Below are 25833 nucleotides of genomic sequence, written 5' to 3'. Positions count from 1 at the left end.
TCTTTATCTCATTGTGAGATAAAGGAAGTCAAGTGACGTTACCACAGAGCCACATAGTCTGCAGCAAGAAGAGGTAGAGGGGATGGATGGACCAACAAAATGTGGGACTCTGCCACCTTTTCTTGTTACATCAATATAGCAAAGACAAACTATAAAGTAATACTCATATTAGAATCCATTTTTGAAAAATGTGAATTGATTCTGAATTGTAGAAGATGAGAATAACAGTCCTCATGTGAATCAACACTCGTGTGAGGTTATGTTTTCAGTTCACTTTGTTGGTTTGGTTGTTTGTCAGCTGGATTATGGAAAAACTTCTAGCCCAGTCTTCATGAAACTTGGTGGAAAGGTGTAGCATGGGCCAAAGACGAACCCATTAAATTCAGGATCGATCAAAATCAAGGGGCGGATATACAATTTATTTTTCACTGCTGTCAGCCTTGTGAGACCGGGTATTTTGCCTTTGTGGAGGTCTGTGTTCTCCGAGTGCCCTTTTAGTCCAGCTGTTTTTAGTCAAGTTTGATATTGAACGATACTGGTATTTCTAACATTGATGCAGTACCTTGAAAAATATCGATATTCAGACATTGTGGACATGCCATTTAGAATTATTATGAAAAGATAAATATAACAAGGCTGTAAGATTACAACAATGAATCTCCTTTTCTCGAATAGTAGCAGAGAACGGCAGAATGTCTGAATGAACATTAACAATAATTCAAACTATTTTATATCAGTGAAAATAATATTCTTGCGGTAGTGCCCACATTCAGAAGCCTAAAAATAAAAAAATCGTGCCTCAAAAGAGTGTGTGCGACCAGAGTGAATTAAGGCGGATTTATACATGTGCGTCAGCTCTATGCAGAGCCTATGACATAGCCTACGCACGTGGCATTTTTACTTGTATGGTGGTGTGTCTGTGCCACTCTGCATTACACCTCCAAAACACTAGCGATGGAGCTTCTGTGAAGTGCTGTAAAATTAAGTTGATTTAAAACACACATTAACATTAACACACATGGCTTAATAGAGACAATTTCAAACACAAGTACATGAATTGCTTCAAAATAACAGGATTCACAGACAAAAAACATGTCTTTATCTGGACACGTTTTCCCCACAAATACAATATGCTAATGTTATTAGCAAAAGCCTATGGCATTTTACCTCGTATAAATTAGCCTAGTGATTAGCGGAGATTTCCTCTGCTCATATAAAGCCTGGATAAATCACACACAAGACTTAAAATGCTATTCTGTGGAGCCTTTATTGTCTTCACATCTTATTTTTTCTTATCTGTGAAATTAAAGTAAATAAAAGCTTTGTTTCCACTGAGGGAAATGGTTTCAGCTTACGGAAATAGACAGGAAGTGTGCGTCGCCGCAACATGTCGTTATATTTCTGGGCAGGTGCATGTCAGGCAGAGCCTAAGCCTTAGGTACAGCGTCAGTTTGACTCAGAAGTATAAATCCTGCTTGAGACGAGTGACGAGGAGACAGCATTGTGAGTAAGTGAGGGGAGGTGAGGCTCCTGACAGTGTGTGTCAACTCGCTGTTGGAGAGAAGAGAATGAGACAGTAGTATTGACACTGCAAAAAGTGAATATTGAATCTGTTTCAAATTTTCAGAATTGATGTTTCAATAAATCTACATTCTTGACACCACTAGGTGAAGTTGCTGCTCTGAGATCTCAACAGTTCACTTGGTTAGAACAGTGGCATCGTAATCAGCGTTAGCCAAACCTGCAAATATAAGACTGTAGTTGTAAGAAATTGGAGTTGTCCTTTATTATTCACCTCCTTATTGTTTCTGGATGATCTGTATGTGTGCTCTCTCTCTCTCTCCCCAACCCCCTTCATTTCCTCTCCTTCCCCATCACTCTCCACACATACACGTTCACGCACAAACACGCTCACACAGATGTGCTTGCCCGCTCTCTGCTCCACCTCAGGGCTAATCTCATTGTTGCTGGCCGTGGCTGTGTTGCTGTCTGATGTTTTGCCTCTAATTGATCCTCTGACTGGCTTTAATCTCATCTAATCTGTGCCGCCGCACTGCTCTCTCCACCATCAGCCAGCCAGCAGGCACACACATATGCATACACTCACATACACACCACCTCTCTGTGTGTTTCAGGCAGGCGTGAGTGCATACAATCTCCCCCACACACACACAAACACACTCAGGCATTGTCGGCTTGATAGCAGGCATACACACACGTAAACACACATAAACACACACATAAGGACTGGACAGCTCAATCATGTAATTAAAAAAAAAAGAAAAGTAACGATGACCCATTTTTTTTTGTCTCTACATTTACACTGATGTTCATAATTAATGTATTTTCTTTAGCATTTAGTTTGTTTAATTGCTGTAAATTATCCAGATCAAGGTAATGGTTGAATTGAACGTTTACTTGCTTTGCCAAAACCCAGCTTCCTCAAGTTTACATGATTTCTTTGATGGCTGGGTAAATGTCCGGCAGGATGTGCGTTCGCCTGCAGGCTGATATTATCTGTAAGGAAAGGAAAATGAAGGGTTTTCATCATGGTTTGGTATTTGTACTGTTTGCAGTGCACTGCAAAGTGTGTTTTGTTTTTTCTGTGACTGCTAAATGTAGTATGTCTTTCCGCTATTTAAGAGCTCTGCCTTGTTTCCAGTTCACTTTGTGACCTAATGAGTGCACGTGCCAAATCAAACCGCTGAGAGAAACCTGACAAAGCCGTATACATGCAAAGAGTAATTGAAAGGTTGTTTGAAAGTTCAGCTCTATCAATCTTTTCTGTTCTGTGGAGGATTTAACCCCTTAAATGTTGTAACAGCGCCTCATCATGCATGCATAATAAGCTCTAGCCTTTTCAGTTATCTTTAGAAAACAAGTGAGCTGTGCTACATGAATAGTCGTGGTACAGAACCATCTGAGGACTAATGTTAAGAAACCTTTTGGGTTCAAAACCACAGATATCAAAAATTATAGATTAAAATGACGCTGTTTTCTGCCTTTGAAAAATGAAACATCTGCAGTATGGTTACCACAACAATAAATCTGAAGTCACCTGTTAGAAGCTGTACACATGGCGTTGGTTTTTTTTTTGTGTGTCCTCAAATTAGTTGTTTTCAATGTAGACTAGCAGCAGGTGCACCCAAACGCAGGAGCAACACCGTTGCAGCACGTACGGGTTCCTGAGCTCCTACTTTACGAACAGGATTCTACTTTTGGAACGCAGCAGCGCACACCGCATGTCATGTGACAAGAAACAACCAATCACAGCCAACAGACAACTCTCCCGTCATCCGTAAATAACAGTCTGTGGTAAATATGGAGAAGTTGATCATTTTAGTGCAAAGATTTACATCTGTTCCACAGAAAATAGGCCATCACACAAACAGCACCTGGAAGACGATCAGCTCTGCACTCAGGATTTTAGGTAAACAGGCTACGATACGTGCTTGTTAAGGTTGCTTAGCAACCTCAGATGCAACATGCTGCTGTGCTCTTGCAACCTGGCACAGAGAAGGCGCAAGAGTAGCACCCAGCGCCTGACCTAGTGATTTGCATGCCGTTAAAAATGTGGCATGTGTATGGCCCCTGAGGTTGTCACTCAGTGAAGCAGCAGAAGAGACACACGATGAATGAAAAATTTGCAGTTAGGACATGTACACTGCGTTTGTTCAAACTTGTGTTTTTTAAGTTACATCCCTAATTGCTAATTTATATATTGTTAATTTATTGTCGTCGCAATGCTAACTTACGCTATAAACAAATCGCGAAAGACCACAATATTGCACTCAAGGGTTTTTGAGTTAGTTGAAACTATCAGTATAAAACTGTGCTTTAAGAATATAACTATCATTCTTATTTTTTATTGGTGCCTTTTGCGTTTAGATCAATGTTCAACTTGTTTAATTCTACAAGCAGTATTTGTTTATATATACTGAAAGCAGTGAAAAGGCAGAACTGAGCATACTTTAATATCTGTATATTTAGCGCAAGTAATATTGTTATCTTGATATTCAGCAATGTTATCACACAAGTTCCTCATATTCTGAGCATCCTATTGGGAACGTAATACTTGTGTGACACAGCCAGGGTTGGAAATTAGCACCAGCCAAATGCTGGTAAAATATGCAAGTGGCTGCCAGATCAAGCCTCAAAAACAAAGGTAATCTACTGAGTGGCTGGTAGATTTTGGAATCCAACAGCCACAGTGGCAGGTGGACAAACAAGTTAATTTCCAACCCTGGATGCAATTATAAACCAGGTTGTTCTCTAGTTGTAACCAAACTGTGCATGGACGCTTTCTTTGGTTTGGTTTCATTTGTAACGTTATTTATACTTTCCTCTGAAATACAAAGGGATTTTTTTCACTGGAAACCATCTTCAGATTCAGCTCAAAATGTTGCGATCGAATTCAACTATGAATGCAATATGGCTTATCCCTCCTCCTCCACTCGACACATGCACGCTTCAACACAGACACACCACGCACACACGTGCACTCTTTCAATCGCACTTCCACTCCATCAGTGGCAGGCCCGGCCTTGTATCCCCACAACGACCACCCCCCTCTCCCCACTCCGTCTCTAATAGCATATCAGGTTGCCCCACTCCCCCGGCCAGCGGCAGCACCTCCATTTCCCCAGCACTGTAATTACTTTAGGGAGCTTCCGCGTGGGCCCGAGCAGCTACAGAGAAAAAGCGTGTGTGTGTGTGTGTGTGTGTGTGTGTTTTGTGTGTCTCTGGATGTACGTGCACGTGCATTCACGTATAAGATAGTGTCAGTGTGAGATCGAACAGAAAACAACAATGGCGTGTGCGTGTGAGTGTGAGCGAGCGAGTGATAGAAACGTGTGTGTGTGTGTGTGTGTGTGTGTGTGTTTGTGTGTGTTGTTTGTTTTGCAGTGACAGAGCCAGTCCCCCCTGCAGACAGAGTGGGTGATTAACAGGGTTGACGCCTAGAGGGTGGCCCTCTCATTAACACTGAACTCACACACACACACACACACACTCAACGCTCACTCTCAACAGAGGCTCTTTCTCTGTACTGTCTCGCCTTTTCTCTCTCAGTTCCTTTTCCTATTAGTAGCCGTGTGTCTTCTCTTCTCTTTGTGCGTGTTTGCATGAAGGTGTGTTAGTGAGTGGGAATACGTTGGGACTTATTAAGATGTCAAAGATGTGTTGTGATAAGCTGAGGGTCTACAATGTGTTGAAGGATACTTTTGATTATTTCCAACCTTGACTTTTATTACCTAGATTTTACCTTCATTATTGAAAATCTTTGAAATTGCTGCACACATTTATAGTTCGCAGGGAGCACTTCAATCAGCAGCGCTGAGCAATTACCAAATCATACATTTATTCTTTTTGGAAGACCAGCTGAAAAAAGAGAACTTTAGTGTTACCCAAATGCACATCAGCTGTACAACACATGATTTTTCTCTCACAGTAAATTCTGCATATTGAAGTGTTGGCATGGAGCTCCTGTGCAGAAGATTGCCTGGTAACAGTTATTTGATGCCTGTATTGTTGTAACATTTTCCTTTTGTCTTCCTCTTTGTTCTTTTTCAGTACTATGAGATGTCCTACGGACTTAATATTGAGATGCACAAACAGGTGAGTGTACATGCAGTCCTTTTAGAACAAACTCTTCTGTTCCCAGCACATAATACACAAACCTGTTGTATGTCCTTCAACAGCAAACTGTTGGAACACCCAAGGATGCATTAAATGCTTGTGGAAGATACATGTTTATGGAGCTAGGCCAGAAAAATAACATTTCAATCTTTTCGTGTCTTCATGTTTAAGGTGTTTATGTTGATGTAGTCAATAATGGCAATCGGTCTTGTGTGCCAGTATAGACTGTGAAACTTTTCTTCAAGGCCCAGACACACCAAACTGACACAAAAGAACTAGTGGTGATGAAAGCAGACAGTTGCGACGCCTCATGTTGCCTGTGTCTCGGCCAAAATGTTGCAAATTAACACACCACTAAGACTACATTCGATGGCCAACCAGCATGTACGTTCTGAGCCTGTGTTAGAGGAAATAATTCTCCACACCAGCAGTCAGCAGTACTCTGTTACCATCATTCAAAAATGGAAACCCGAAGACCGCCATGACACCAGTTAGCCAGTTAGCACATTAACTACACACCCCAGTGTTGAAAGAACAGAGCATATTTACTGTACGCCATTGAACAATTACAAAAACAATCAGACAGTGTTTCTGCCAATGAGCTTAATGGCTAAAGGAAAAAAAACTTCCTTTTACTCTTCACTTCAGCTTTTTGTTTACTTTCCTCACTTCCTTTTTTCTTCTTGTGTGCTTAGCTGAACTGCCAATCAGAGTGATTTCATTCATTGATAAGCTCTGCCATCTCTGACCCTAATTCAACATGTTGAATCAGCTGAAAAAAAGGCAACAAGGGCTGGCTTGGTAGTAATTTCTGTTTCTGTTCGCTGCATGTTAGGTAGTCAAGCTGTAAGTTCTAAGTTAGCAATGACTGGTTCACAAGATAGAGCTGTAAATGATTTTTTACAACTGTTATCATTCTCCACTGAAATTAGCATGGTTATTTAGGTTTTTTAAACAAGGGAAAAAAAAAAAATAGGTGATAGACTCCTTTGCCATTGCAAGTAGACAAGAGTGTACCATGTGTACAGGGCTCAGTATTAGACGAGGATGCTTTTGTTTTTTGTTTTTTGTTTTTTTGTCTGGTGTGATTCGTTCGACGGCCAGTGAAAATGGGCCAGATGTTACTTATTTTTTAATATCTCTTATTTATTCAGTCTCTTATGATGTTTGAGCACTGCTTGGACAAAAAACAAAAATATTTTGTGGCAGCATGTCACTGTATCACACTGGAAAAGAGCCTGAAAGTGTCCAATCGGGTGACATGTTTCCATCGCTGCTGATCCAAGCTGAAGCCAATAAACCCATGACTACTGCAGAGTCATTTGTCCTGGGAGTGAAAGCCAATTGTAACTTCTCCCATTAAATCCGTGTATTCTTGTCCAGTGAGAAGGGGGCTTTAGAGAAGCAAAGTAGCAGAGCTATGTGGGATTTATACTTCTGCATCCACGCTGTACCTATGGCCTAGGCTCTGCGTCGACGTGGAGTCTACACCGTACCATATGCTGTAGCCTGATGTGACCCTCCCCAGAAATGTAACTACATGTTGCGGCAACGCAGACCTCCTGTCTATTTTTTTAAGCTGAAATTTCCCTCAGTGGAAACAAAGCATTTATTTACTTTAATTTCACGGATAAACAATAAATTGTGAAGACAGTAAAGCTTCCACAAAAATTGCATTTCAAGTCAAGTTTTGTAGCGTTACCTTTGTGAAATGTTGCTGATGTCCCTAACTTTACATGAGTAGAGGAAAGTCCGCTAGCTGCTAGGCTAATTTATACAATGTAAAATGCCATAGGTGTGTGCTAAAAGTGAACCTGATTTGTGTACCTGTATTTGAAATTGTCACTATTAAGCCATGTTTATTGTGTGATTTAGGTGTGTTTTGAATCAGCTAAATTTAACAACATTTCACAGAAACCCCACCACCGACTAGCGTTTTGGAGGTGTAACTGCAGTGACACAGACACACCACCACACAAGTATAAATGCTCACAACTGTGTAGGCTACGGTGTAGGCTCTGCATGGAGCTGACGCACAGTATAAATCTTGCTTTACAGGGAACAGTCAGTTTCTATTTGAATGTTCTTTACAAAAACATAGGAGTCTCCTGAATCCTTCAATTTCACACTAAGATAATGTTCTGGCAGTCAGAATTTTTTTTAACTTTGTTTTTATGAAAACCCGTTTTTTGTTAGTTTGTAAATGATGATGCTGTTGCCAGGGAGAAGCCAAAGAAAAGTCTGCAAGCGAAACATGAAAGAAGCTTTTCCACCAAACTTTGTGCTGACAGCGAGCAGGAAACCACTTCTTTCTTTGGCATAACTTCACTCTCCTAAGCACCTGTCCACCAGGTGTGCGTTAGGCAATATTCCCTTTGACGTGCTATGGAGAAAACAGCAACAGCCACAAATAAGAGCTGCAGAAATTTCACAACCATTAGATGTCAGTGTCAGAAACAAAGAACCAAACCAAATCTGTTGAATTCATCTAATAAAGAAGTGAGTTTTTTTTTTCCTTTTTAACTCTCCCTTCTATAAATGGTGCAGACAGCATCATTTTAAATTTGGTGATTGGCTGAAGTCTCAAGGACTACCAGTTCTTCATAGCAGTCCATAATTGCAGTTGTTCATACTGGTGATTCAACCGGGAGAATTTCATGGCCATCAGAACCTTGGAGGTGTTCCAGCTGCCAGTCACTTAAAAAAAAACAAAAAAACCTTGAACCTTGAAAATAACTCGTCTCACTTTGTTATTCTGTTGATGCAGACACAGCTGTGCATTCCCAACCCCATTCCCCCACTGTACACCTGCAGCTCACTGATTGGCAGGTGTGAATTACAGAGATAATCTCCCTTCACTTTGGGAGTGTTCAGAGACATTTGAATGATGTCACCTGAGGCTGTCTGTAGAAAAACAGGTGCCAAGGGGGTTCGCTTTTTCCGCTGTTGCCAAATCAGTTTCAGTTCACTGTATGCCACAGCGATGCCGAGCATGGAGATGTGTACGAGGAAGTGAATTTTATCAATTCCAAGTTTTGGAAAGTTTAGTTTGTGGATACTGATGTGGCAATAAATCCTGAGTTATACGGTTAAAACTTCAGCATCAGCTACATCATTCATCAGCAGAGAATCCAAGGAGCAGCCTCCCCAAATATTCGAATCCAGTGAAGACAGTACGGCTGGAATCAGTTGGCCATTTTGCAAAGAATAGAAGAGGCAGGGGAGGGGTGAGAAGCCGATATCCATACATCAGTTTGTGAGGCTGAAGCTGGGGGAGTAATTTATGCTCAGCCTGTAGGAGGGAGAGAGCGATGGGCCTCCAAAGGGCCAGCCCTTATCGGTGACCTCGTCTGGCGCTGCCCGTCCACACACACAAACACACACACTGTCTTATGATTGACGGCGCTCACTGACAGCCATATTGGGAGAACCGAGTATGCTCTGACAAATGGACACAGACACACACACGCAGGCGTGCACACACATACACACACAAGTAGTATCTTCCATGATTTAAAGACCTTCACATATATGCACCCACACAACTCTGAGGTAGGAAGCACAAGACGGCCGTGATGCATGAGGGGCAAACACACACACACACACACACACACACACACACACACACACACAGAGCCATTTGTGTGCAGTTCATCCCACCCTTTTCCTTTATCTGACGGATGAAATTCACAGTCACAAGTGCAGTTGCGTGTGTGCTGTGTCAAATGTGTACGTGTCCAGAAGTCAGAGGTTTTTGTGTGTGTGTGTGTGTGTGTGAGTGTGAGAGAGAGAGAGAGAGAGAGAGAGAGCGCAATATTGTACATTTGCTCATGCACTTTCCTGTTAGCTGTTTTTTCTAATGTGTGTGTGTGGGTTGAGACTGCCTGCGCGAGCATATTTGTGTTTGTGCTTGTGTCCCTCCCTATTAGTGTGTGTGTAAGTGGCACGTGTTCATGAGCGGTTGTGTGTTTCTGTTGATGTGTGCTCCTGTCACCCTGTGTGTGTGTGTGTGTGTGTGTGTGTGTGTGCGTGCGTGTGCGTGCTTTCTTTGTGCACAGTATGAGTGCGTGCGGAGAATCTCTAGTTCCATTAGAGAGTTGAAATTGAAGGGGATGTGTGGAAACGAGTCTCGAGGAGCATTCATGTCTAGGCCTATTGTGCACAGCCAGTCCCCCCCTTTTCCACCTCCACCTCCTCCTCCTCTTCTGCTCCTCCTCCTCCCTTTCCACCTCTGTCTCTATTTCCCTCTCTTCCTTTCTCTCTCGCACTCTCACACATTCAATTGCTCCCTCTTGATCACTCTGTCCCACTCAATTCAAAAAATGCCTCTCCACTCTGTCTGTTCACTCTTTCTCTCTCTCACTCTCTCTCTCTCTCTGTGTTTCCCCCTGTTTTGTCTTGGTGAGTAGAAGCATGGCTGAGTTTTGTATTGAACTGGGAATATGTTGTATGAAGCTGTATTGTTTCTGGGTCCCTCTTTGTCTTTCTATTGTTCCGTTTCCTCACCATGTTTTTCTTCCTCTATGTTAAGTCTTGAGTGTTTTCCTGCCCAACAACATAACTCTTCATCTGTGCTTTCTTCATGTTGTGTAGCATAGGCTCTTTCATTGTTTGTCTAAATAATGTATAAGCAGTCTGTAGGACACATTCAGTACAGTATAGTTAATTCCCAACATATTCATCTATAATGAGGGTCTTATAGGATTAACTCTAGCAAGTTATGCTTATAAAATAAGCATAACTTGCTAGCTAACTTGCTCCTATACCCTCTGCGCCTATGCCCTCTGTGTGGGCAGCTCTCGGCACACCAGGCATATATTGTACTGCAGTGGTTTGCACACAGTAATTTCACATGTAATGTAATTTCACACATACGTGATGGGGCCAAAACTGTTTGCAACTCCCACCATTCAGCTCTGATGTTCAGTGTAATTTCTGCTAGTGTCTGGCTAACATTCCAAAGTCCCCTCCCCCCCCCCAGCTTCACAGTTGGGAGGATTTGCTTGTAGGGATGCACAATATTAGATTTTTTGTCGATATCCGATATGCCAATATATAGTCTTAGTGGGTGGAAGTTCGCTGCAGAGACCAGCTTCTCATTGGGCGGAACGAGCCACTCGCTGAAGTCCCGCCCTACCACCTCCGGTTGTGTAGCAGTTTTCAACCGTTTTCAACACGTCCTTTACTAACTTTTGCGGTGTTTGATCTTGGGGGGATGTAGCCATTTTTCTGCCATGGTTCGCATCCTGTAGGCGATATTTTTGTGGGCGTGTTACACCAAAACCTGTTTCCCCCCGGCAATATTTTTGCAAGCGCACCGTTGCTGTGGCACCGCCCAGAACGATTGTGATTGGTTGAAAGAAGTACAAGCAGCCGGGGCGTTTTTTCCTCCAATCTCAAAGTGAGAGTCGGGCCAGCCAGACCTTTCTTTTCTTGAGAAAGGTCTGGTGAGCGAGACTAGCCAATATATAACAACTCATTCATTCATTTTCCGTAACTGCTTATCCTGTTAGGGAGCCTATCCCAGCTGACATTCGGCGAGAGGCAGGGTACAACCTGGACAGGTTGCCAGACTATCGCAGGCTAACATATAGAGACAGACAACCACTCACACTCACATTGACACCTACTGACAATTTTTAGAGTCGCCAATTAACCTGCATGTCTTTGGACTGTGGGAGGAAGCCAGAGTACCTGGAGAAAAAAAGAGATGACGTGGGGAGTTTTTCCGCCCTGATTTGAAGTGTCAACTTCAGGAGTTTAGAGCACTCAGGCAACAACGCCAGGTGCCTAGAGTGCAGAAGCAAGAGGCACATTGCGATGCAAAAAAAACACAAAACCACAAAAGCTTCATTCTCATTAAAAATAATTACTAAAAGGCACCCGTAGCTGCTGAAACGCTTTATTTGTGATCTGGGCCTAAAGCAGCACAAAAAGTTGATACTGAATTGATGTACAAGTACCTCAACATTTTACTTTAAGAAGTATGTTACTGCTGTGAAGATGGTCTCTTCATAAAACTGGACTAGGTGCTATATGACCAGAGAAAAGAGCGAAAGGGCTGTGGCGTTTGTTTTCGCTCAAGCAATAATGCTCAACCTACAACTACCAGGGTGCTATGCATCGCACCAGAACAATTAGTGCTCCAGCAAGTGGGTGATGTAATGTCACATTTTTCCACAGGAAACAATATGGCCGTCGGCTGGTACCAAACAACCTCAAATTGTAATTAAACAGTGAGCTAAAATATGTTAATTATAACATCTGAGGCAAGAAATAGGCAACACAGCAACAGAATCTTGATTCATTTAATCAGCACTGCTTGGTTTTATCGTTTCAACTATTTTTTCAACCTCCATTTTTTACAATACCAGAAACAGTATGGCGCTCCCCTGTTCATAAATTTGCGTGTACTAAAATATGTTTCTGAAGACCTTTTAGGCAAGAAATAGGACTCACAGAATCTTGGTTTATATTTGATCAGCATTACCAAGTTTTATCATATGATCGGAATTTTGTCTGAGTTTGAGAGAGAGGGTGGGGGTCTCTCTTTCTCTCTTCTGTTCTCTTTTTGTCCATGGTGGCAGGCGTATGAAAGTGCCAAGTACAATCTATAGTTCAGGCAACAGTGCTAGAGCCAGCAAAAATCCTCTGAAAGACACGTTTTGCATCATCCAGGGGATTTGTGCAGGACATACTACCCACAGTGTTAAGATACATAGCTGGTTGAAATTTGGCAGAGTATCCCTTTAAGAACACAACCATAGTAAATGTTCCTGATTAATTTATACCACTGCTTGTCAGAGTTTGTATCATGTCCGGTCGTATTCCTGGCAGGAAGCAGTAGCTCATGACCCTCAAAGAGTGAAACTCATTCAGGGACAAAAGCAGGACACCCTGAGGAAGTCTGTGCAATGTTAGGTTTGTTTAGGCTGCCTTCCATGCTTCCTTGAAACACATTTTAAATCAACTCGAACACATTTTTGTATCAGTATTTGCCTTCCCCTTCGAGTCTACATTTTCAAATTACAAAAGATAAAGCTTATTTAAACTGGCAAAAAGCAGCAAAGACATCTCCAGCAGCAATGAATTCAGTCTGTTGCACATCCTCCATGTATTTGTCCGGAATCCTAGCACAGTTTTATTATTTAGTATGTTTTATTTGCACACATACAATGCTCTCGTCAGTGAATGTGTGCTCCAGTAGCACTTGAGGAAAGCTAGAAAGAAGCAGAGTAAAATGTAAAGGCAGGACAAAAGGAGGGTAGAAGCGTTCAGACAGATAAAAGCTGAGGGAGAGACACAGAGAGGTGGATAATAGAGAGCACGGATAAAAGAAGAAACAGAAGCTGGGTTGGGAAAAAAGAGGGAGAGAGAGGCGGCATAAAGGGCACTGAAAAAGAGGAAGAGCCATAGTTAGCATGGAGCGAGTCCCACAGAGACATTTTAGAGAGACATTTTAGAGATGTCAGGGAGTGTGTATGTGTAATGATGAGCGGATAGGAGTGAAGCGCTTGATGGGGAGCTGTGCTCTGCATGCCTAATGATTGTTAGGAGGGCCCCTCTCTCCTCATCGCACCACGAATTAGGCTCTAACACAATTACTGCTGCTTTGCATATCTCAGACGGATTGGATGATTACCAACCAAATGTGATAATAGACCTGCATGTGAGAAAGATAGGGAATGTGCAAGACAAGGAGGAGAAAAGGGTGTGTATGTGTTGAATGGGTTATTCTTACTGTGTGTGTGTGTGTGTGTGTGTGTGTGTGTGTGTGTGTGTGTGTGTGCGCACGCATGCACGTGCCTAGTAGTTTGAGAAAGAGTATTAAGTACAAGCAACTTAATTAATGAGGTGAATAAAGGGATTCTGATATGTCTGATATATGTGTGTGTGTGTGTGTGTGTGTGTGTGTGTGTGTGATGCAAGATATGGGTGCCCTAGTTTGAGAAGGTCATTGCAGATGTTTCCCATACTGATGAGAGTGTGGTTTGAATCACAAGGGTTTAAAGGATAAATCTGGTTTGTCAACAAATCCCATGAAAAGACCAAAACCAACAATGAATTGAATCATTCAGTTTATCATCCACAGCTGTGTGTTTAATACTGTGACGTGTCAAAATATCTTTTATGGAAAATAAGTATTGCGCTCTAAACCAGACCGGTTGAGTCTTGGTTGGAGGGGATGTGGTTTCCACCACTATTCCATTTGGCAATAAATGTCACATGCCACTTATGCTGAGTATCAGTGGCTCTGTGTGAAACCCAAACAAAATACCATGTGTACCAACAGCATCTAAACAATACACAGTAATAAACACATCTCACATGACTTGTGGCTGAATGCAAACGGAATAAAAGCACAGTACTGTCTCTGGCAAGAGCTCAAAGCCAAGCTGCTGTTTGCACTCCATTTTAAGGAGTTTTCCCAAAGACTGTAAAATAATGGACATAGCTACTGTCACCCATTGGTTTGTGGACTCCTGTTTTGAAGCCTCAAATTCAGCATTTTGGCTGTCAAGCGGGATTTATACTTGTCCTTGTGCATTAGCTCTATGCAGAGCCTACACCATAGCCTACACACGTGGCTTACATCGTTGTGATCATTTAGACTTGTGCTGTGGTGTGCCTGTGTCACTTTGCAGTTACACCTCCAGAATACTAGTCTGCAGCAAGGTTTTTGTAAAGTGCTTTAAAGTTTAGTTAAGTTGATTCAAAACACCCAAAACACACATTAAAACATGGCTTAATAGAGACAATTTCAAACACAAGTACACAAATCAGCTTCACTGTAACTCGCAGCATTCACAGACAAGCACTTGTCTTTATCTGGACACATTTTCCCCACAAATACAACATGCTAATGTTTTTAGCACAAGCCTATGGCATTTTACATTGTATGAATTAGCCTAGCAGCTAAGGACTTTTCCTCCACACAAACGAAGCCAGGGACAACAGCAACATTTAACAAAGGTAACACTACAGAAGTCGGCTCCATTACAACTCACAAGGTTCATCGACAAAACTGTCTTATACTAAACACGTTTTCTAAACAACTATAACATGCTAATGCTATTAGCACAAGGCCATGGCATTTTTCACTGTGTAAATTAGCCTAGCAACTTGCAAAGATTTCCTCTACTCAAATGAAGCCAGGATAAATCACACACAAGACTTAAAATGCTAGTTTTGGTGAGGGGGCATTATTGTTTCTTATCTGTGAAATTAACTTAAATAAAAGCTTTGTTTCCACTGAGGGAAATGGTTTTTACAAAAGCAGACAGGAGGTCTGTGTCACTGCATCGTGTAGTTACATGTCTGGGGAGGTGCGCGTCTGGCTATGGCGTAGGGTGCGGCGTGTGCTCTACATCAGTGCAGAGCCTACAATGTAGGTACACCGTCAATTCGATGCAGAAGTACAAATCCTGTTTGAGGACACTGTCGGCAGACAGCCTGTCACTCCAAACGGCCTGCCCTTAATTAAGTGTAACTTTAAGCCTTCATAAAATGAAAATGGGTGAGTTGTATAAAAATTCACCCCCTGTACAGTTGTCATGAATCTTGAAATTAGCTTTTTGGACCAGGCTACAAACATATTTATTTCTGCTGTTCGAGGGTCTATGGGGATTGACTGACTTTTTGAAGCCATTAGTAGCAAAAGTTGTGGATAGTACCTGGTACTTTTTTTGGTACCACCTTGGTAGAGTCTGTAAATGAGTTGAGTTGATACTAGAAGGTGGAGTAAAAACACTGCAGTGCACCGATTGGTCAGAGAGAAATGTCACTTGAGCAACACTAAGCAGCAACCTCAACATGGAAGTGCCAAAAACACTTCTTTGAAACAATTTATAAACCAGTGGTTGACATCATTATAGCTATCTTCCATGATTTTTACAGTCTATGAGCAACATAGGACATCCTGCACAGGCCCGCCATTTTTAAATAACTAAGCTACTGTCAATAGCGACAGCAATGTTTTGATTCTCTTGACCAGATTTTAAAACATGATAGCTAACAAAACTACACCTTACACTACACCATACAGTTGATGAAGTGCAGATGTTATTTTGTTTGGTTTCCAATGAAAGGATTCAGCAAGTGTCAAGTTAAAGATGTCACAGCAGTTTCATGTGGCATCGCTATGGTGATCAGCTGAGAATCCCACCAACACTAAAAGGGTACTGTCCACAGTGGTAAAAAGATAAAGAGAAAAGGACCTGAAGGAAGTTGTGTCGAATGGTGCTGAACCACACAGTAGCAAAGTGGCATCGAGGTGTGTAGGGGCTTTAAAAACACATCAGTAGGCCAAGTTGTCTCTCTAAACTACATGTTCCTTCATTTTGATGAAAGTGGGCACCATAGTTTACTGTCCTACTGCTGTAAATACACACTAGAGAACCAAATGTGTATGAATCTGCATCTAAAAATAGTCCCCAACATATACACTAGTAACTCCTGTTTGAGTGCTGAGTGCCCTGCCTTTTAGGAAACTACTTTGACCTTTTTTAGAAATGAAACTATATATTTGTGCCCAGTTTATATTGTTAACATCTTAGGTAGGAATTGAAGGGCTTGGGTGTTTTCATTGGATATGTTGACAGTAAAATACATTTAGATTAATATTGATATTTCTGTTAAACTAAGAATCTCTCCTTCCGCAGGCTGAGATAGTGAAGAGATTGAACGGGATCTGCGCACAAGTCCTCCCCTACCTGTCTCAGGAGGTAAGCACACACACACACACACACACACACGCTCTGACACAAAGACGTCACTAACCCTCTGACCCTCCGCACTATTCCTTACATCCTGGAATGAGATCACCCTCATTCCCGCCTCATTACCTCTCCACCTCCGTGACCCCTCGCTCAGCATCCCTCCCTCCTCTGCTCTCCTCTCCATTTCTCTCCTCCCATCATTCATCATCACTCGCTTCCCGTGTTCCTCTCTAACTCACTTTCACTTCACTCCCTCCCCCACTCTCCCCTGCCATATTCAGTCTGTCCTCCCGGTCTTCCCTCCCCCTTCATTTTTGACCTCCTCCTCCTCCTCCTCCACTCTGCTCCTCCCCTTTATCCCTCCTCCATCCCACTCCTCTTTTCCTTTATACATGTGTATGTTTGTGTGTGTCAGCGTAATAAATGCTTGTGTGATTCAGATAAGCCATGCTCTTATCTGCCCACCAGGGCGTTGACCTCCACCCATTACAGCACACCAGCCAACCATCCATTCACCGGTGTCACACAAGGCTTTTGTGTGTGTGTGTGTGTGTGTGTGTGTGTGCGTGTGCGTGTGTTTCTGTGTGTGTGTGTGTGTGTGTGTGTGTATGACTGGATGAATAGCTGAATGGCCGGAGGGGGGGGATGCATCACCAGAGAGGGTTGTCGGGTCTCTGTTGGGACTATTGATATTGATCTAACCTCTCCACCTCTCTCCCCCCGAACTCTCTTCCCCTTGTTTCTGTCTCGCTTTTATTGTCTCTCTCACTTTCCTTTCGCTCGTCTTCACCGCCCCACTCTCACCCTCACCCCCTCCACCCCCCACCCATTGTCTCCAGCACCAGCAGCAGGTCCTGGCAGCCATAGAGAGGGCCAAGCAGGTCACCCCCCCAGAGATGAACTCCATCATAAGGGTATGATGTTCAGGCCCCGCTTGAGGGTCGTACGATGGCTTCAAATCACGATTATTGATCATTATCTCTAATTCTGTTGTCACCTTTAATGGCCTTCAATTACTGGCTAATAGTTTGTGAAAATTTTAACGTCTATATTTCAAAATGAGTTGGAAAATTTAAGTTTACCCCACCCTGTAGCTGTAATCATCCATTTAACAGGATGAAACCCTCAATCCTCCATTCCAGGGGCACAATTTTGATAATGAGAACATTAGGATAGCTAGCAAGCTAACTAAAACACTGAATCAATATGGATGGGGTATTAGCCAGCTTGCTGTAATCCGTCATCTCTGTGGCTTTAATGTTAGCCAGCTACACTTTATCAATATAAGCCTTGTAGTAGCTAGCTTAGCTACTCCATCATTTTACCAGAGGTTTAGTATTAGCTAGCCGAGCCACTCCATCATTTTACTATGGTAGTGTTAGCTAGCTTAGCCACTCCATCACTGTGATGCATGATTCAAAGAGGCGCCTTGCCTTTGTCTTTGTGTCTGCTGCTTTAGATTCAGAGGATACTGGTGTGTTTTTGGGACTCCTCTCAGCACAGCGAGACACACAATTTGGTCCATTTCCTGATGCATACCAATATTTTCCTTTCATACTTTGTACATTAAATATACCTAAAGGACATGGAGCATTTGTGATTCTGAATGTGAAGCTGTTTACTTTGTGGGTGCAGCCTCTGCAAACCGGGGCTGTTAGATCCAGTTTATGAGAAGTCAGTCAGGATTGTCATAAAATCAACCCACTGATGTGTCATGACGTCAAGTGTGTGTACAGCAGGGAGTGATGAAAATGAACAGGCTTGGCAGTAACGATTTGTCTCTCTGCACGTTAAAATGAAACATGTATCCCGTGGTATTTTTATGTGTAGTTTTATGTGTTACATTGTGGACATGGTGTGTCTTCTCTTGAGTCATTTTTTACAGTGTGTACCCCCCCTCACTTTTTTTTCTTGGGGTTATATAGATTGAAAATTGCATCTGTTATAAATAAGTTATATGTGCTGCAGACTTTTCATCTCCTACCGAGCATGTATTTTAGCTATGATATGTGCCTTCCATCTTTCCTATTGTGCCTGAGCTATTAGCGCTGTGCCTCAGGGGTTATATATTAAACATAATTTGTGATGTATAATAGGTCTGTGCATTGCAGATTTTGCATTTCCCCCTGTGTTTTGCAGTGATTTGTGTGCCGGGTCTACCCTGCTGTGCCTAAGTTGTGTCTGGTTGTCTTCCATGCAGCAGCAGCTCCAGGCTCACCAGCTGTCTCAGCTCCAGGGCCTGGCCCTGCCCATGACCCCCTTGCCGCTGGGCCTGAGCCAGCCGACCCTCCCGGCCGTCACCACCTCCTCCGGTCTCTTCTCCCTCTCCTCCCTGCTGGCCTCCCAAGCCCAGCTGGCCAAGGAGGAGAAAGCATCACGTGACGGAGTCGACAGCCACCGCGAGGAGGACGGAGACAAGTCCGATTAGGTGGTGTCCCCATTCAGCTCTGTTTTTGTCCAGAGACCTGAATCCCCCAGATCTGAGCTCCCTTGGCCTACAGCCTCTCCCCTGGTCTCCCTCTCTCTGACCTTAGCTAACATGGGCTTTAATCCTATCACACGGCTCCAGCTACAGACCCCTAACCAACTCTCACTACTGGGAGGGCTTTGGCACCTGCCCCTTATATCAGATGAGTCCTGATCCCTTCATATTTACATCCATAGGTTGTTTCTTTATCCTCCCTCATCTGTATCAACATCAGAGTGTCTCCTGTGTCTTTTTCTTCAAATGTCCCTTTTTTGTATCTGATTAAGCTTCTGTTTTATGTTTATTTTCTTTTTTATCAGGACTGCTCTCTATTTCTGTTCCTTCCTGCCTTCCTGCCGCTCCATCTCTCAGTTCTTATTCCTGTTTAGTTTCTGTTTTTTTTTTTTCTCTGCCTCCCACTCTCACCCACCTCTTGCCTCTGTTCTAAGCGGGTCCTTTTTATGCAGGACTGATCTGTGAGACTGAACGCACCGTACCGTAGGTGTTAAAACAGGCTAAACGTTAAACACAGGGATTCTTTGGCAGGCTGTAACACTTGTCAGACACAACATAGGATTCCTACAAACTTCCAATTTTCCTAAGAAGGAGGTCTGACAGAGATCAGTTGATATTTTTGGCAGTACAGATTGCATGCATTCATTCCAAGCCACAACTTGGCTTTGAGTTTAAACGGTGGATTGTAATGGATCAGAGTAGTGTTTAAACAGTGTCCTCGTGCCCCGGCTAAAGAGAGAAACATCCCACACACACACACACACACAAGTCCGAACCAAAACCTGCTGCTTTCAGAGCAGGATCGTTGTATCAAGAATACGTCTCCAGATTTTGTGTATAATCCTAAATTTATATTGAGAAAGGGAAAGCACCTTCATGCTGAGAGCTGTCAGAGCAGATAACAAACCCACATTAGTAAGTAATCCCCCTCGACTTAAGATCCTCACCTGACCCCGTGAGGTACATTAGATAAATCCACCCAGCACCTTAACCGAAGGCAACATTTTCCCCAGTAGTTAAGTGAACAGAGATGCCGCACCTCCCCACCACCTTTTGCATCTTTAATGTGCACTAATATTAGAGCGGGCACCGAAGGGAGACAGTGTGCATGTTGTGTGTTTGACAGCAGAGGGCAGTGTGTGTCTTCCTCCTCACTGGGTCCAGAGCAAAACAAGGACAGGACAAAGACAGAGTACAGGCTGTGTCACGAGGGGGAATGGCTTATTTATCCACTCTGTGTGTACTAACTTAATATACAGAGACTTGACTGGTGACATTAATCTCTGCATGCGGTCAGTCCCAGTCTCTGCCGTGATCCAGTTCTTGAGGAAAAACTCTGTTTTGTGGAACACAGAAACACAACTGGACGTGTGCTTTTGACCCCTTCTGTAAAATCTGATTTAAATACTGTACATTTTGATTCACTGTACATATACAGGTGTGTCACACATCAGACTAACACTACATTCTAACACCTACGTACAACACCGAGTGAGAAATTTCCACAACCCAACACAATTATATCAGTGCAGATCACACAGCTGAAGCACTGGCGTCCTCCACATCTGCTCCAAAGAGTAAAAACTCCCCCACAGCCTCACAGGCCCTGTTTTCAATTAGCTTGTCCGATTAGGCCTCTCGTCAGGTGGAAGTTGGCTGAAACTATGCTGGGAAAAATGTGAAGTAACCAAACTCTGGTTGTGCTCAGAATCTCAGTAGCAGATCTTTACAGTGCCCTTAAAAGTTCCCACAAATCCAAACTCCACAGGGAAACTTTAAGGCACTTGTGTGATTGAATTGCCCAGCTTGAATTGACAGTTTTATACTTCCCATTACATTTAGATTTAATTACTTAAAGATACAACTTTGATAATCTTTTTATTTTCTGTTCTCTTTGGCGGCACCTGTGGTGATAAGCAGTAATTGTAGGTGTGTTTTTGGCTCGTACTTTCCAGAGACCGAACAGTGTCACCCTCTATTAAAAGTTGAATTAGTTTCTTTTAATTTGGATTTGCACTTGTTTCTGAAGTTTTGTAGTCTCAAGTCATCGGTCTTTTCTCTCTTTGGTGAGTCACAATAACCGTTTGCCTGCAACGCTTGCAGAGACCAGGAAAAAACAGCCCGCCGCCTCGCGTACAAGTGAGTTGAAGAGCAATTCATTGCGTTAGCTCTGCCTACCTAATCTAATGGAGCAACCACTGCTTGGTGATGGAAAATGCGTCACTAACTCTGCATCACTTGTGATTTTTCTTGGGAACAATGCCACAGACGCCCAGTTCGTAATGCTGCAAATGCAGGGACTCTTTTCCGTGGGCAATATTGCATAACTTTATGTGGTGATAGTGACTTAACAGATATTTGTTTAAATGAAAATCTTAAAAAAAAAAAAAATGTGGCCAACATTAGGCGTCCATATTTCTTTGGCTTTCAGGCGCTTCTGTGTTAAGTCAGACACATCAGGGCTTTCAAAAAAATATCCTCAGTCGGCAATTACAATGTTGATGTTGACGTTAATGCTGTTTACAGGTTGGAAGCTGTACCTCCGATATGACACGAATGCGGCATAACGAAAGCAACTAAACCACTAGAATGCTGCATTGGTATAGTTCCTTTAGAACCGTTGAAAGTCGTACCAACATGTACCTCATCTGTAGACGTGTCGGTGAAGATACTCAGTCATCTTAATCATAAGTGCTATATTGTAGGCAACTGGACAGTCTGGAACTGAAGACGCGTTTTGGATGAGAGGCAAAATGTCTTCAAGAAACACAAGCAAGTCCAGTTGCCTACGATGTAGCACTTATGCTTATCCATAGAGCTGTTTTGCTTTTCCACCACAGACAGACTCTCAATGTAGGTGGGGTTGTTATCAGATGGTAGTAGTCATATCGCTGCTCATCCAGTTCTTTCTGCATTTTCTCTTTACTGATGATTCAGAGGAATGTCTGAACCTCATTGTTCGTGCACAGAATGTGGTTGCGAAACATTTTCCAAACAAAAAGAACAGGCTGGAGTGTTTAGAGTATCAGTCATCATCGACTGGATATTTAAAAATAGTTGGCTTGATGTTCGTTGAGTCCTTGTCGTGCAGCAGTGACAATTCACTCGACCATACAACAGACTGCAGCATTTCTAGCTCCACCTTTTAGTGTCGGATCAGTGTGCTAGGTACCTCGACAAAGGTGTCGTGTTGATACTATTCACAACAATGGAAACGCAAAATAACTGTTCTAATGTGTAACAAACTGAACTGAACCGAATCAGACTGCTTGGTGGAAAGAAGATGAGTGAGATCCTAAGAAGAGGTCTAATCAGGCAACGTGTAAACACCTGTGTAGGTTGACTATGGGGGTGCAGGGGCTTTAACGGGTCCAACCCTATAAGACGTCTTCTTTTGACAACATGAGACGGGACTGAACACGTACACCTCCTTTAAGGTGTTTGCAAACACATATTTCCAGCAGATGAACCCTCAGTGGTGATCGGACCCCCTGACATTTGGCGGCGGCCTGTATATGAAGTTGTTTTATATAAACCCCACACACACATACACAGAAACATTTCTTACCCTCCTCTCTCTGGTTTTAAGGCTACACTGTGAGAATGAATTGATGTAACGTATGAGATGCTTTGATTTTTGGAGAAACACCACTCAGAACGATGTTTGGCACGATGATGATGATAAAGCACATTTTATTGTTGAAGTCATTCAGAAAGCAAAAGTAAACAAACTGCACATTAGAATGAAACCCTCCATGTGTCTATAAGTTCAGATGACTTCCTGTTGGTGACGTTGGTGGGATGAATCCTTCGATGATGCCCATTGTTGTGTATGTATGTGAATACATAAACAAGGTGTGTATAAGCAGCTGTACAGGTTTGATACACACACACACACACACACACACAGATGAAATGCATTGCTGTTGTTCCTACAACTGAAGCTAACACGCTATTCTGCTTGTGAATTAAGCTCGCAGCACACCGTCCTCCCACATACTGTATGTGTCTAGCTACAAACTGTACTTGTCGTAGTGATATGCAGAGCGTGTAGACAAAGCGACACACACACACACACACACACACACACACACACACATCAGTGCATGTCTGCTGGGGAACTGAGATTGATTTCTTTCTAGTGGAGACATTTTTTCAAAAGAATGTTTGGTCCAAACTTTCTGTGATCAATGCACTTGTTTTTTTTTTGTTTTGTTTTTTTATCCTCTTTGTTTTTAAATACTAATCAATATGAACTAGAATGAGAGTTACAAAGCTGACGTTATAAACATACAAATGAAATTCTATGTATTTGTTAAAGTAGTTGGAGGCGCCGGCCTCTGTATACAGTTATACATAGAAAGCTTTATGTGTATATAGCTGCATCTTTTCTTGTCTGTCCTGGATGATTCTTGTGCTATTGTGTTACAAAACTGATGTGACACCAGGGGGGAAACTGCAGTACGTTGACCTTTTGCCCTTTGACCCTCTTTCTGACCCCCATCCTCTCTCCGATCCCCTTTACTCCCACACCACGTCCCACCTTCCCGACTTTTGGCCCCCATAGCGTGAAGCATTGTAAGCGTTTTGAGCTTTGTAAAGGTCTTTTTTTAAATACTTATTTTGTGCATAATGTAAAACCTGAAAGTGTGTACTTTGGCAAAAAAAAATGTTTTGTGTCTGAAATCATAGCTTCATTGAAACAAAAAAAAAGAAACTATAAAAAAAAAGTACAACAAACATTTACTATAAATAATATGAAATGTTCTGCAGTAAGGAAGGACTTCTGGTGCCTTACAAATAAAGTCAATCAAATCATAAGAAGCGTTCCTGCTCATCTGTGACTCTGTGACTGTCTCAGTGTGGTTGGTGTTTGGAAAGCCTGGATTCCTGTTTTAATGTCTGTGCACTTGTTTGAAGTCACTGCAGGAAGTATGATGAATTGTCAGGTTGACCATCCAAACAGAAGACCCAGATTACAGGTGAGCTCTGCTGCCTTTCAGGGTTTTAACTCATGACGTTTTTCCCACAGTGGGCCGAATAAGATTTTGTCAAATATCCAATCTTTAGACTGACATTTGTTCCAGTTCATCTCATCAGTGTGTGAAAATCAACTTTAGGTCCAAAACTTGGTTGAGGCAGGGTAAACATGTCTTACCCTTAATTTTTGTTGAGGTTTCGTGATCTGAAGTGCACAGTAAGATGTCAGGGAAACGTCCAGCGTAAAGACAGTCCAAAATCTACAGCCTCAATAATGCTTGAAACAACCAATATAATAACGTCCTTCTGACAATATCCATGATGGCTTGTAATGTTTTCTTCTTCTTTTAGTTTTGCTCAATGATGGGTCGTGACTGCAAACCTTTTTTTGCAGCCAAATCTCAAATTTAAGATGTACAGGAAGATGGAATTTAAAAAGGACTGTGCATTTGCATCACCATGCAGCTGCTCATCCTTCGAAGGATCAGCTTTGATGAAAATCTCCACTAAGTTGCAAGGCAATTTTTGTAGCCTACTGAAAATGACTGGCAGCAAAAGGCTGTCTGAGAGGTAGGGAGACGTTTTTTTTAAAGATAATTTTTTGGGCTTTTTGCCTTTATTTGACAGGACAGCTTAAGCGCGAAACAGGTAGAGAGAGAGTGGGGAAATGACATGCAGCAAAGGGCTGTGGGATGGAATGGAACCCGTGGCTGCCACGGCAAGGACACAGCCATCACACATGGGGTGCCCTCTCCACCAGGTGGACCAGCTGTCGGCCCTGTAGGAAGACAATGTAAATGCTTAAGTGTTTGGATTTAGGGGGAAATATTGGCATAAATTAAATATGATAATTATGTTTTCTTTAGTGTATAATCACATGAAAATAAGAATTCAAATTGTTTGTTTTCGTTACCTTAGAATGAGCTGTTTATCCTTTATCTACATAGGGAGCGGGTCCTTATCTACAGAGATCGCCATGTTGCATCACCATGTTTCTACAGTAGCTCAGAACGGACAAACCAAACACTGGCTCTAGATAGGGCCTTTCGTGTTTTTGCGTTGGTGATTGCTGTCGGAAGCCTCTCCACAATAAAAGCATCGGAAAAACGTTGATTTTTTTTACAAAAGTGAAACTGTTTTATTCAGTGTTTTAACTGGTTCATATCACTGGGTTGATTTGTTTTGGAAAGGGAGAGACCTCTGCAGATAATTCAGCTCCTGGTAAAAACCCCCAGAACAATGAACACTGAAGGAATTCTAACTGGGAGAAATTTCAGCTGGTTGCAATTTGTTCTCCTCACCACTAGATGCAACTAAATTCCCTTAAACCCCTGTCTCACTGGACGAAAAACCCCACTCACATCGACTAACATCTGGCTTTTGTATTAAATGGTAATGATCACAATCAGCATTCACTCTCGGGTCAAATAACTTTGTAGTAATCACGGGTATTTATTAGCTACGAATCGGCAGTGATGGCAATATGATATCTGGATGGATATGCTAATTTTAGCCCCTTTTGCCACTGCGATGCAAAGACGGGCAGACACAAAATGTGGTCCAACTCCATTCAAGCAGCGCTCTGACATTATTCCAATTTAGTCAGCACTGACTCTGAAAGCGAGACTGAATAACTACTAAGATTTAAAAAAAGAAATAAATACTGCAACATTTTCACGGGCCTCCATGCTGCTTTCTTCTGTTTACTAACCTGTTTTTTGGCACATCCGTGATGTTGAAAATGACACACTAGAAAGAAAAAAACAAAACAAAAAGGGATACTCGTCTGCTGCAGAGCCATGTACAGAGCTCTGGTCTACTGGCAATGGAAAAGGGGTAAATTGCCTGTTTTTCCCGAGTTTAAAAAACTTGCGCTAATTTTAGTGGAAAAAGAGAAATACACACTTCCTTTAAATACTTCAAGTATGAATATCAAACTCATCAGAGGCCCATTTAGTGTCCACTCTGGAGCTTTTAATCGGACAGCTCTTAGCAGATGGATTTACCCAGTTGTCG

General features: G+C 42.4%; 1 protein-coding gene across 2 annotated transcripts in view; it reads left to right on the top strand.

Annotated features, from left to right (window-relative positions):
- tle5 (TLE family member 5, transcriptional modulator) overlaps positions 1-21198 on the top strand; it is a 54102-nt gene extending 32904 nt beyond the window's left edge. The window contains exons 4-7 of one of the 2 annotated variants that reach the window (XM_033621910.2): positions 5572-5616; positions 16299-16361; positions 17195-17269; positions 18556-21198. In XM_033621910.2, the coding sequence (XP_033477801.1) occupies positions 5572-5616; positions 16299-16361; positions 17195-17269; positions 18556-18783 (411 nt within the window). In that variant the 3' untranslated portion in view covers positions 18784-21198. The remainder of the gene's footprint in view (positions 1-5571; positions 5617-16298; positions 16362-17194; positions 17270-18555) is intronic. The other variant, XM_033621911.2, reaches the window with a different exon arrangement.
- The last annotated feature ends 4635 nt before the right edge of the window (positions 21199-25833 follow it).

Source organism: Epinephelus lanceolatus, chromosome 6, assembly GCF_041903045.1.
Source record: "Epinephelus lanceolatus isolate andai-2023 chromosome 6, ASM4190304v1, whole genome shotgun sequence".
Classification (NCBI taxonomy): Eukaryota; Metazoa; Chordata; class Actinopteri; order Perciformes; family Serranidae; genus Epinephelus; species Epinephelus lanceolatus.
The sequence above is the reverse complement of the archived record's forward strand: the minus strand, read 5'-3'. Positions and strand labels throughout refer to the sequence as shown.